The sequence below is a fragment of the Amblyraja radiata genome, chromosome 35 (assembly GCF_010909765.2).
Source record: "Amblyraja radiata isolate CabotCenter1 chromosome 35, sAmbRad1.1.pri, whole genome shotgun sequence".
Lineage (NCBI taxonomy): Eukaryota > Metazoa > Chordata > Chondrichthyes > Rajiformes > Rajidae > Amblyraja > Amblyraja radiata.
The window spans coordinates 2,673,136-2,685,635 of record NC_045990.1 but is presented as its reverse complement, the minus strand read 5'-3'; the positions used below and the strand labels follow the sequence as shown (position 1 = coordinate 2,685,635).

Genomic DNA, 12,500 nt, shown 5'->3' with positions numbered 1-12,500 from the left:
CCCTCCCTCCTCTCTCTCCCCGTTTCTCTCTCCTCTTTTTCTCCCCCTTTCACTTTCCTCTCCCCTTCTCTTTCTCCCCCCTCTCCTATCCCCTCCCTCTCTACCCCCTCTCCCCCCCCTCTCTCTACCCTCTCCTCTCTGTACCCTCTCTCTACCCCCTCTCTCTACCCCTCTCTCTACCCCCTCTCTCTACCCCTCTCTCTACCCCCTCCCCTCTCCCCTCTCACCGGCCTCATGCCCAGGTGGTAGGTGTTCCCCAGACAGATGTGGCATCCGAGCGCCTCCAGCTGCGGGACAGCGATGCCCTTTAACGTGCCCTGTGTGCCGACGGGCATGAAGACGGGCGTGTGAAGCGCCTGGTGCGGGAGCCGCAGGCGGCAGAGGCGGGCGCGGGTCACCGGGCACTCGGCACCGATCCGCAGCGACAGCGGGGCGGCCATGGAGAGGCGGACACACACACACACACACGGGGGGAGGAGATACAGACCAGACGTCGCTGCACAGGCTCAGCGCCGGGGTTACTCAGCGGGACATGGAGACGGGGCCCGATGCTGCCTGACCCGCTGTTACTCCAGCACTTTGTGTCTGTCTTCATCCTAGTGGAGGGGCTGGAGTGTCTGTATCTGTGTGTGTCTGTATCTGTGTGTGTCTATATGTGTCTGTGTGTATAGGTGTGTGTCTGTATATGTGTGTGTCTGTGTGTGTCTATATGTGTGTGTCTGTGTGTGTCTATATGTGTGTCTATATGTGTGTGTCTGTGTGTATATGTGTCTGTGTGTATAGGTGTGTGTATATATATGTGTGTGTCTGTGTCTGTGTGTGTCTGTAAGCGCCTTGAGTATTAGAAAGGCGCTATATAAATCCCATCCATTATTATTATTATTATTATCTGTGTGTGTCTGTATCTGTGTGTGTCTGTGTGTATAGGTGTGTGTCTGTATATGTGTGTGTCTGTCTGTATACGTGTGTGTGTGTCTGTGTATATGTGTGTGTCTGTATATGTGTGTGTCTATATGTGTATGTGTGTGTGTCTGTATATGTGTGTGCTTGTCTGTATATGTGTGTGTATGTGTGTGTCTGACTGTATATGTGTGTGTTTGTATGTGTGTGTGTCTATATCTGTATATGTGTGTGTCTGTATATGTATCTGTGTATGTGTGTGTGTCTGTATATGTGTATGTGTCTGTATGTGTCTGTATATGTGTCTGTCTGATTATGTGTGTGTGTCTGTGTGTATCGGTATATATGTGTGTCTGTGTGTCTGTATATGTGTGTGTTTGTATGTGTGTCTGTATATGTGTGTATCTGTCTGTATATATGTGTGTGTGTGTGTGTCTGTATATGTGTGCGTGTGTGTCTGTATATGTGTGTGTGTGTCTGTATGTGTCTGAATGTGTGACTGACTGAGTGTGTATGTTTGTTTGTGTGTGCCTGTCTCTCTGCCTATGTTTGTGTGTGCCTGCCTGTATGTGTGTCTGTCTGTGTGTGTATCTGTGCCTGACTGTGGCTGTGAGTTCAATCAAAATAAACTTTATTCAGAGTAGGAAATATATACAAAACCAGAAGTCTGAAGAAGGGTTTCGGCCCGAAATGTTGCCTATTTCCTTCGCTCCATAGATGTTGCTGCACCCGCTGAGTTTCTCCAGCATTTTTGTGTACCTTATACAAAACCAGAACTGTGCTAAAATTCTTCTGACATTTTTTGAGGCGAAACATACATTCATTTGCATCATATCAGTTTTCACAAATATGTTATAAATCTTGAATTATTTCCTGGTTCTTCCCTACGGACACCAGGCTATTAAACACTGCAACCTCTGAACTACATAGACTTGGGAGCATTGGTTTTGTCTTTTTGCACTATTATTGTTTGTTTGATTTCTATGTGTACGTTTGTATATATATATATTGTGTAATATATATTTATACATGTGCGTGGACATATATATATATATATATACATGTGTGTATATATATACATGTGTGTGTGTGTGTATATATATACATGTGCGTGCGTATATATATATATACATGTGTGTGTGTGTATATATATATATACATGTGTGTGTGTGTATGTATATATATACATGTGTGTGTGTATATATATATATACATGTGTGTGTGTATATATATATATATACATGTGTGTGTGTGTATATATATATATACATGTGTGTGTGTGTATGTATATATATACATGTGTGTGTGTATATATATATATACATGTGTGTGTGTGTATATATATATATACATGTGTGTGTGTATATATATATATACATGTGTGTGTGTGTATATATATATACATGTGTGTGTGTGTATGTATATATATACATGTGCGTGTGTATATATATATATACATGTGTGTGTGTGTATATATATATACATGTGTGTGTGTGTATATATATATATACATGTGTGTGTGTGTATATATATATATACATGTGTGTATGTATATATATACATGTGTGTGTGTATATATATATATGCATGTGTGTGTGTGTATATATATATATATATATATACACACACACACATAGAAGAGAGACACATAAAGCTGGAGTAACTCAGCAGGCAGGCAGCATCTCTGGAGAGAAGGAATGGGTGATGTTTCGGGTCGAGACCCTTCTTCAGTATATATATATATATATATCAATAAATATATATATCTCATGTTGTTGGCATGTTGTGCTGGTGCAATGATGCTGCCACTGTTGTCCCTGGGACAGTGTTCCTCAACCTATCTTGATGTTGTGAGGGGGCGGGGCTCCAGCTCCGACAGGCAGGTCACTAGCCAATCGGGTGGCGCGCAGGTGATATCGCGGAGAGCTCTGGCCAATGGGGAGCCCCGCAGGTGACGTTGCGCGCCCCGCCGGCCAATGAGGAGACACGTAGGGGGGAGCCGCTGTCCAATCAGGGCGCGGTGGGAGGGAGGGAGGGCGGGCAGCAGGTTGGGTTGCGGCGCGGACGTGAGGCTGCGCACGCGCCGTGCGGCCCCCGCAGTCATGTCGGCGGCGATGGCGGGAGACGCGGCCGCCGAGCGGAAGCTGCAGCAACAACAGCAGCAGCACCGGCCCTTCCTCATCGCCGTCAGCGGCGGCACCGCCAGCGGGAAGGTGGGTGTGTGGGGGGGGAGGGGCGGGGGGGCTGGAGGCGGCGACAACGGCTTTAGTGCCCAGTCTTGTCCGCGGACCGCGTGTCGGCCCCCCGCGCACGCGCAGTCTGTGCATCAAATGACAAACTGCGCAGACGCAGCGGCCTTCAGTGCCCCGCGCAGGCGCAGTGACGCCCCCGTGTTAGTCCAGCAGCTTCCTGATGATTGACCCTTAACCTTTCCCCCTCCACTGCTGTAAAACATCCTTTTGCACTATTATTGTTTGTGTGGTTTTTATGTGTATCTCTGTGTATATATGTGTGTGTATATTGTTTGTATGTATATGTATATATAGGTGTGTATGTATATATGTGTGTGTGTGCGTATATATATGTGTGTATATATATATGTGTGTGTGTATATATGTGTGTGTGTATATATGTGTGTATATATATGTGTGTGTGTGTATATATGTGTGTGTGTATATATGTGTGTGTATATATATGTGTGTATATATATATGTGTGTGTGTATATATATATATATATGTGTATATTGTATATATGTGTATATTGTAAGTATATGTATATATATGTGTAAATGTGTTTATATATGTGTATATATACATGTATATATATGCGTGTGTGTATATATGTGTATATTGTATATATATGTGTGTGTGTTTATATATATGTGTATATTGTATGTATATATATGTGTATATGTGTATATATATATGTGTGTGTATATATATGCGTGTGTGTGTATATTGTATGTATATGTTTGTGTGTATATATATATACACACACACACATACACTGTTTTCTCCCGTTTATTGCTCACAGTGTACTATGTTTACATATTCTGTTGTGCTCCAGCAAGTAAGAATTTCATTGTCATTGTCTAAAGAAGGGTTTCGACCCGAAACTTTACCTATTTCCTTTGCTCCATAGATGCTGCCTCACCCGCTCAGTTTCTCCAGCATTTTTGTCTATCTTCGATTTTCCAGCATCTGCAGTTCCTTCTCAAACAATAAAGAATTTCATTGTCCTATCTGGGATATATGACAATAACACACTCTCTCTCTCTCTCTCGCTCTCTCTCTCTCGACTCTCGACTCTTGAATCTGTCAATCTCCGCCTTAAAAATATCCATTGAACATCTCTGGAGAGAAGGAATAGGTGAAGTTTTGGGGTTGAGTTACTCCAGTACTTTGTGTCTTTAACTCCAGCATGCTCAGTAGATTCACGGCGAGTTGGCACAGAGATGTGAATTAAAGGGAAGATAGACACAAAATGCTGGAGGAATTCAGCGGGACAAGCAGCATCTCTGGAAATTTTAAAATGTATGATGTTTCGGGATGAGACCCTTCTTCATAAGTGATAGGAGCAGAATTAGGCCATCAGCCCAACAAGTCTGTTCAAGAAGGAACTGCAGATGCTGGAAAATCGAAGGGACACAAAAATGCTGGAGAAACTCAGCGGGTGCAGCAGCATCTATGGAGCGAAGGAAATAGGTAACGTTTCGGGCCGAAACCCTTCTTCAGACTGAAGAAGGGTTTCGGCCCGAAACGTTACCTATTTCCTTCGCTCCATAAATGCTGCTGCACCCGCTGAGTTTCTCCAGCATTTTTGTGTACCTAGCCCAAAAAGTCTGTCAGGTCTACGCTTGGTTCCGAATGTAATGAACACACTTCGAGGACACTGAACATAAATGTCAGTTACCATGGCAAAATCTACTCCGCCATTCAATCATGGCTAATCTATCTCTCCCCCCCTAACCCCATTCTCCTGCCTTCACCCCATAACTCCTGACACCTGTACTAATCAACAATCTATCTATCTGCCTTGAAAATATACATTGACTGCTTCCACAGCCTTCTGTGGCAATAAATTCCACAGATTCACCACCCTTCTAATTCCACAGATTCACCACTAATACTTCAGACTATCTTCGGTGCAAACTAGCATCTGCATTCCTTCCAACACAAACATGTCCTGCACAATTTTAAGAAGTGTTAGTAGTGAGTACTGTTAATACTGTCATCGAATCCTCCCATCACTTTGCTGATGATCGAGAGTGAAAGTGTCAATAGTTAATTTGGATGGAATTATCCTGTTCACAAGATGCAGAACTTACTTGGATGTTTTTCCATTTTAGGTAGATGGCAGTGTTGTTCCTGTTGATAACAGCTTCACTAGTGGTGTGTCAGTAGGAAGGAACTGAAGATGCTGGTTTAAACCGAAGAGAGACACAAAAAGCTGGAGTAACTCAGCGGGTCAGATAGCATCTCTGGCGAAAAGGAATAGGTAACATTTCGGGTCCGAAGACACGTCACCATTCCTTCTCTCCAGACATGCTGTCTGTCCCGCTGAGTTACTCCAGCTTTTTGTGTCCATCTTTAGTGATGTGGATTGCTCTTCAGTAGCAGAATATTTGGGATTTTGATAGAGCCTTTGCTTTATTCAGAGATCCTTTCCAGGAATCTAGATGTTACCAGGTCCAGTAACTTGAGGTGTCTCTGTGGGACATGTCTCTGTGTCTGGTCTTTAGCTGGGATTGGAGCTGATGAATGTAGGAGAGGTTTTGCATTTAATATTTTCTTTCTTTTTGGACAGTCATCTGTGTGTCAGAAAATTGTTGAGCTGCTGGGACAGAATAAAGTGGACCAAGACCAGAGGCAGGTGGTGATCCTGAGCCAGGACAGCTTCTATAAGGTGCTGACCACAGAGCAGAGGGTCAAGGCCAGCAAGGGACAGTATAACTTCGATCATCCAGGTAATCGCCTGCTTTCAATATACGATTCGATTGAACTTTATTTGTCCCAGGAGGGAAATTGATCTGCCAATAGTCATAAAACACAAGATACATGAAATTAAAGTGACAAGTGTATAAGGAGTTGCAGTAATCAAGGCCGGTGGAGATAAATGTGTGGATGATTTTTTTTCAAGGTCGTCGAATTGGAGGAATGGTTTGATAAGGAGCTAAATCAATGGGATTAGAGGGTTGAGGAGCATAAGTGCCCATGGGAGGATCACTGAGAGTTGTGAAGGGGGAGCTGATTTAGTTTAGTTTAGAGATACAGCAGGGAAACACTGAGTCCACGGGTACAGGTGATTGCCAGTCAACGAGTTCTATTCCACGCACTAGGGACAATTTACAGAATTCAATTTACCTATAATCCTGCGCGTCTTTGGAGTGTGGGAGGAAACCGGAGCACCCAGAGAAAACCCACACGTTCACAGGGAGAACGTGCAAACTCCGTACAGACAACAGCCATAGTCAGCCTGCGTCTCTGCCGCTGTGAGGCAGCAACTCTACCACTGTGCCGCCCTTAGGGACAGGGACATTGTGGATGGAGACGGAGGCAGCATTGCAAGATGAGGAGAAGGGTTGGGTAGGTGCAGGAGATTTGTGTAAGAAAGAAATGCAGATGCTGGTTTAAATCAAAGGTAGACACAAAATACTGGAGTAAGAATGGGCGACGTTTCGGGTCGAGACCCTTCTTCAGACTGATGTCAGGAGAGTGTGTGGGACCGAGATAGGATGTAGTCGGAGACAGTAAGATGAGTGGGAGAACTGGGAAGGGGATGGAGAGAGAAAGCAAGGGCAATCTGAAGTTAGAGAAGTCAATGTTCATACCGCTGGGGTGTAAACTACCCAAGCGAAATATGAGGTGCAGAGGAGATTCCCTGTCTGGGGGAGACTTTGTGTTACATGGGTGCATCGTGACTGGGTTTTGGCTCCTGCTGATGTCTGCAGACTCAGCCCACTGACGACTGTGCCTTTCTGCCATCCACAGATGCATTTGACAACGAGCTGATTCTCCGCACCCTCAAGGATATCATCAACGGGAGGACGGTGCTGATTCCAGTCTATGACTTTGTTATTCATTCACGGTTTGTAATAGAACAGCTGCTATTAGATAAGCCCTCAAATTACGGCGCTGGGCCTCTACTCGCTGGAGTTTAGAAGGATGAGGGGGACATTGAAACTTACAAAACAGTGAAAGGCCTGGATAGAGTGGATATGTATCCAAGCCTTTCACTATTCGATACCTTGCTTCACAGAGGGAGAGTGGGTCTGGTGCCACTTCATAGGATTCCTGTGAAGCTTGAGGTGGGATGGATTGGCCAGCACACCAATAGCCCTCTCCACAGCGTAAGGTAGTGTGGTAGCATCTTTCATCTTGTCTGTGGAAATGGTCCAGGCTTAAAAGAGATTGCCGTGGGAACATAGGAAATGAGGTCAAAACAGTGCCTTGGGCAGAATCAAATTATACACTGCAAAACCCAATGTTTCGCAAACCAAGGAAGGGTTTTAAAAAGAAGAGAGAAGTGTGAGTTTAACATAAGATGAGCATTTGATGGCACTGGGCCTGTGCTCGCTGGAGTTTAGGAGGATGAGGGGAGACCTCATAGAATCTTACCAAATAGTGAAAAGCCTGAATAGACTGGATGTGGAGAGGATGTTTCCACTAATGGGCGAGCCTCGAACCAGAGGCCATAGCCTCCGAATAAAAGGATTTGAGGAGGAGATGAGGAGGAATTTCTTTAGTCAGAGGGTGGTGGATTTGTGGAATTCATTGCCACAGACGGCTGTGGAGGCCAAGACTGTGGGCAGAGATTGACAGATTCTTGACTAGTACGGGTCATGGGTAAGGATGAGAAGGTAGGAGAATGGGGTTAGGAGGGAGAGAATAGACACGATGGCTGAATGGCCTAATTCTGCTCCTAGAACTTAAGAGCATGAACTTATGCATCATGAATACAAACAGAACGAGTGGGTTGAATGGAGGAAGATGGGTCTGGATAAAGATAGTCATTGCCTGTGTTATGGTCCTGTGATGAAGAGCAGATATGACGAGGTTTCTTCTTGCAGGAAGCCAGAGATGTTGCCGGTTTATCCCGCAGATGTGGTTCTTTTCGAGGGCATTCTGGTTTTCTATTCGCAGGAGATCAGGGATATGTTCCACATGAAGCTCTTCGTTGATACAGATGCCGACACACGACTCTCTCGTAGAGGTGAGGGCTCTGCGCTAGGCCTGCGGGCGAGCGGGCGGGAGGAATTCACCAGGTGGTCGGCGAAGGACATCTGTGGGCTGGGATTGAGACATTTCGGGTCGAGACCCTTCTTCAGAACGGCTTGAACGTTTGCTACACAAACTCCGCACTCGGATAGATGCTGAGATTGGAAAGAGCATGCAAGGACCAGGGGTGGAGATGAGAGCAGGAAAAATTGCCTCAAGACCCAAACCGTGCTGGAGCCTCGTGCCATGTCCTGCAGAAGGGTCCCAACCCAAAGTGTCATCCACAGGTGCTGCCTGACCCGCTGAGTTCCTCCAGCACTGTTTTTGCTCAAGGTTCCAGCATCTGCAGTCTCTTGAGTTGCCATGCGCCCTGCTCCAAACACAGGCCGAGATTCAGCACTTCACTCACGTTGATCCTTGCCCTGACACAGGGGCCAAAATAGTTTGGAGGACCAAGATGTGAGGATTCATTCCCAATCCTACACCAATTCCCGGGATTCCCTTCCTTACCTGTTGCCTTCTCATCTTGAAACCCACCCCAGAGCGTTTCTCCAAAGCCGTCTCCTCATCCCCGCACCTTTCCCTGGGGCAATATGTCCTCCAAACTATTTTGGACAGACAGCACCCGTAGTCGGGATTGAACCCGAGTGTCCGTCGCTGTAAGGTAGCAACTCTACCGCTGCGCCACCGTGCCTCTTCAAGGTGTTAAATTTATTTCTCCTCACATCTCAGTTTTGCGGGACATCAACGAGCGGGGCCGTGACTTGGAGCAGATCCTGACGCAGTACACGACGTTCGTCAAGCCTGCCTTCGAGGAATTCTGCCTTCCGGTGAGCGGGGACACTGTGCTTGGGGTACTGGGAAGGGTCTGCTCAGGTCACCGCTCTCATTGCTGTCATTGACTATCAGCCCTGCAGGGACCAGAGGGAAGTCAGTCTCTCACCTGCTGAGTGAGGGCTGCCTCCCACTTGGATACCTCTTTGTTGCAGCAATGGTCCTTGCATCTTGATTAATTGATTGTCGTTCTCATCCGCAGACCAAGAAATATGCTGATGTTATTATCCCCCGGGGAGTGGAAAATCTAGGTGAGTTCACACCCAGCAGGTTGGCTTTGTCAGTATGATGATTAGAAGGCACCTCACCACACAATGCCTGGGTTAGAAGAGTTTGAAATTTAAAACAAAACCTAATGACAAGAATTAGTGGGTTGCAATGTTCATCAAGGGAGAAAATCTAGCCTGTGTGACTCCAGACCCAGCAGCAAGTTGTTGAGTGTTGACCCAAAACGTCACCCATTCCTCCTCTCCAGAGATGCTGCCTGTCCCGCTGAGTTATTCCAGCATTTTGTGTCTACCTTCGGTGTAAACCAGCATCTGCAGTTCCTTCTTACACAGGTTGCCCAGTTGTTCCATAACATGTTGTACCAGATGTAAAAGAGTTGGACCAGACAATTGTAGGGTTGTAGAATTTGGCAGCATAGTAGCACAGCTGGTAGAGCAGTGTTCAGAGACCCGAGTTCGATCCTGACCTTGGGTGCTGTCTGTGTGGAGTTTACATGTTCTCCCTGAGACCGTGTGGGTTTCCTCCGGGTGCTCCGTTTTCCTTCCACATCCCAAGACGTGCAGGTTTGTTGGTTGAAGATCGGCACAAAATGCTGGAGTAACCCAGCGGGTCAGGCAGCCTCTGGAGAAAAGGAATAGGTGACGTTTCAAGTCAAATCAAGTCAAGTCAAGTTTATTCGTCACATACACATGTGCAGTGAAATGAAAGTGGCAATGCTCGCGGACTTTGTGCAAAAAGACAAACAAACAACCAAACAAACTATAAACACAATCATAGAGAAGAGTGGGAACGGGAACTAATGATAAAAATTACGAAGGTTAAATGGGAAAAATACCTGATATATATTCACAAATGTTCAATTAATGTAAGACATAATCTAATTCAATTTAAAATTGTACATAGATTATATTATTCAAAAACAAGATTGAACAAATTTTATCCAAATATATCCGCCACTTGTGATAAATGTCTAGCCCAAAAGGCAACTATAACACACTCCTTAGTTTCCTGCATAAAACTTTATAGATTTTGGAATGATATTTTTGAAATATTTACAAAATTACTCAAGACAAGAATGGAACCTAATACTGAAATGATTATATTTGGCATAATGGAAGATGGGAATAAATTAAACACATCTCAAAATCTATTCCTTAACTATGGTTTAATAATAGCAAAAAAATTAATTCTTAAATTTTGGAAGGGTACATCAATACCAACGCTTAAAATGTGGATTGCAAGTATGTTGGACACCGCTCATCTTGAGGAAATGCGATTCCTCCTAATGGATAAATCAGACCAATTCATAACGAGTTGGTCTCCATTCGTCGTTTTTTTGGAATCATATGGTGCAACACAATTGTAAAAAATAACTTTCAGGACTGGACGAGGGTTGGTCAAGATTATAAATAATGATCTCCTTTTCTTTTTTATTTTATTTTATTTTCTCTATTCTCTCTCTCAACTTTCTTCATTTACTCGTTTTCTTTTTTCACACACTATATATTTCACATCTTTCTATCCTTTACTATCTAACTTCTTTTTCTTATTCTAATCTTTTTTCAGTGTAATAAAAAAAAATGAAAATATATATTAGGCACTTTGGTGCCATATGACTGTACTTACTTCTAATAAAATAAAATATTTAAAAAAAAAACACAATCATAATCACACACATATTCTTTTACATATTAAATATTGGAAGGAAAAACGTTCAGTAAAGTTAGTCCCTGGTGAGATAGGAGTTTACAGTCCGAATGGCCTCTGGGAAGAAACTCCTTCCCAACCTCTCCATTCTCACAGCTTGGCAACGGAGGCGTTTGCCTGACCGTAGCAGCTGGAACAGTCCGTTGCTGGGGTGGAAGGGGTCTCCCATGATTTTATTGGCTCTGGAGTTGCACCTCCTGATGTATAGTTCCTGCAGATGTCAAGATCCTTCTTCAGAATCCTCCTTAAGTCTGAAAGGGGTCTCAATCCGAAACATCACCTGTTCCCTTTTCTCCAGAGAGGCTGCCTGACCCGCTGAGTTACTCAAGTATTTTGTGTCATTTTTGGTTTATACCAGCATACGCAGTTCTTTCCTCCAGGTTTGTAGGTTAATTGGCCTCTATAAAAATTGCTTGGAGTGTGTGGGGAGCTGTGGAAGCTGCAGTATGTCAAAGGTCGGGATAGCTGTACAGCATCAGGACATTTGAACATCTTTTGACATGCAGCATTTCAAAGACGTCCTTTGACATGCAGCTAGCTGACATTTGATAGACGTCCTTTGACATGCAATTAGCTGAAACTATACAGTACAAGGACCTTGAGAGTTATCTTGTAAGATTTAATATAAACAGGGCATGTTGATTTTATTATATATTAATGCTTTTAAGAATGTATTGTGGTTGGTGATAAGGAATTAAGAGATTTCAATTGATCAAAGTCTGTATAAAAGTAGGCTTCCGAGCAGAATTTTCGAGTTGCTCGGTAACTAGCACTGTGCGTCTCTCCTTGTGCAAACTAAATAAAGTGAGCCTAGAAAGCGAAAGCAAGGTGTTAGAGTCCAGTTGATCAAAGTAAAGAGTGGATGAGAAAGTGGGATAATGTAGAACCGGTTTGAACGGGTGATCAGTGGTTGGCGTGGACACTGGTCCATGCTGTATCTTTTACTTCAATCAAATATTAGGTGTTCTCATAAGTGGTAGGAGCAGAATTAGGCCATTCGGCCCATCGTCTACTCCGCCATTCAATCATGGCTGATCTATCTCTCCCTCCTAACCCCATTCTCCTGCCTTCTCCCCAAAACCCATGACACCCGTACTAATCAAGAACCTATCTATCCCTGCCTTAAAAAATATCCCTTGGCTTGGCCTCTACAGCCATCTGTGGCACAGAATGGTGGGGGATTTTAACTTTGCAAATGGATTGCCATAGCTCTAAGGGCGTGGATGGAGTGGAATTTGTTAAGTGTGTTCAGGAAATCTTCTCAGTCAATATGTAGATGCCCCCGTTAGAGGAGGGGCAAAACATGACTTGTCGGGGGGGGGGGGGGGGGGGGGGGGGAGGGGGGGGGAGAGAATAAGGCAGGACAGGTGAATGAAGGACAGGTGAATGAGCTATTCGTGGGGGAACACTAGTGATGATAATTCTATTCGTTATTTTAATATTATGGAAATATAGGACTGGTCCAAATGTAGGATTCCTAATTGGGAGACAAGGTTGATTTTAATGATACTAGACAAGATTCCCATCTTATCTAATATCAAAATCAGCCTTGCCCCTTAAGCATGGTGGCGCAGCGGTAGAGTTGCTGCCTTACCACGCCGGAGACACGGGT

General features: G+C 44.4%; 2 protein-coding genes across 2 annotated transcripts in view; one reads left to right on the top strand and one right to left on the bottom strand.

Moving 5' to 3' along the window:
• The window catches only part of qtrt1 (queuine tRNA-ribosyltransferase catalytic subunit 1), a 14,050-nt gene extending 11,046 nt beyond the window's left edge, over nucleotides 1-3,004 (bottom strand). The window contains exons 1-2 of the mRNA XM_033050818.1: nucleotides 2,857-3,004; nucleotides 228-505 (exon numbers count right to left, since the gene is read on the bottom strand). Of these exons, the coding sequence (XP_032906709.1) occupies nucleotides 228-505; nucleotides 2,857-3,004 (426 nt within the window). The remainder of the gene's footprint in view (nucleotides 1-227; nucleotides 506-2,856) is intronic.
• LOC116966113 (uridine-cytidine kinase 2-like) overlaps nucleotides 2,981-12,500 on the top strand; it is a 13,812-nt gene continuing 4,292 nt past the window's right edge. Inside the window, exons 1-6 of the mRNA XM_033012297.1 lie at nucleotides 2,981-3,113; nucleotides 5,709-5,868; nucleotides 6,893-6,989; nucleotides 7,972-8,114; nucleotides 8,852-8,949; nucleotides 9,156-9,204. Coding sequence (XP_032868188.1) covers nucleotides 3,003-3,113; nucleotides 5,709-5,868; nucleotides 6,893-6,989; nucleotides 7,972-8,114; nucleotides 8,852-8,949; nucleotides 9,156-9,204 — 658 coding nt within the window. The 5' untranslated portion in view covers nucleotides 2,981-3,002. The remainder of the gene's footprint in view (nucleotides 3,114-5,708; nucleotides 5,869-6,892; nucleotides 6,990-7,971; nucleotides 8,115-8,851; nucleotides 8,950-9,155; nucleotides 9,205-12,500) is intronic.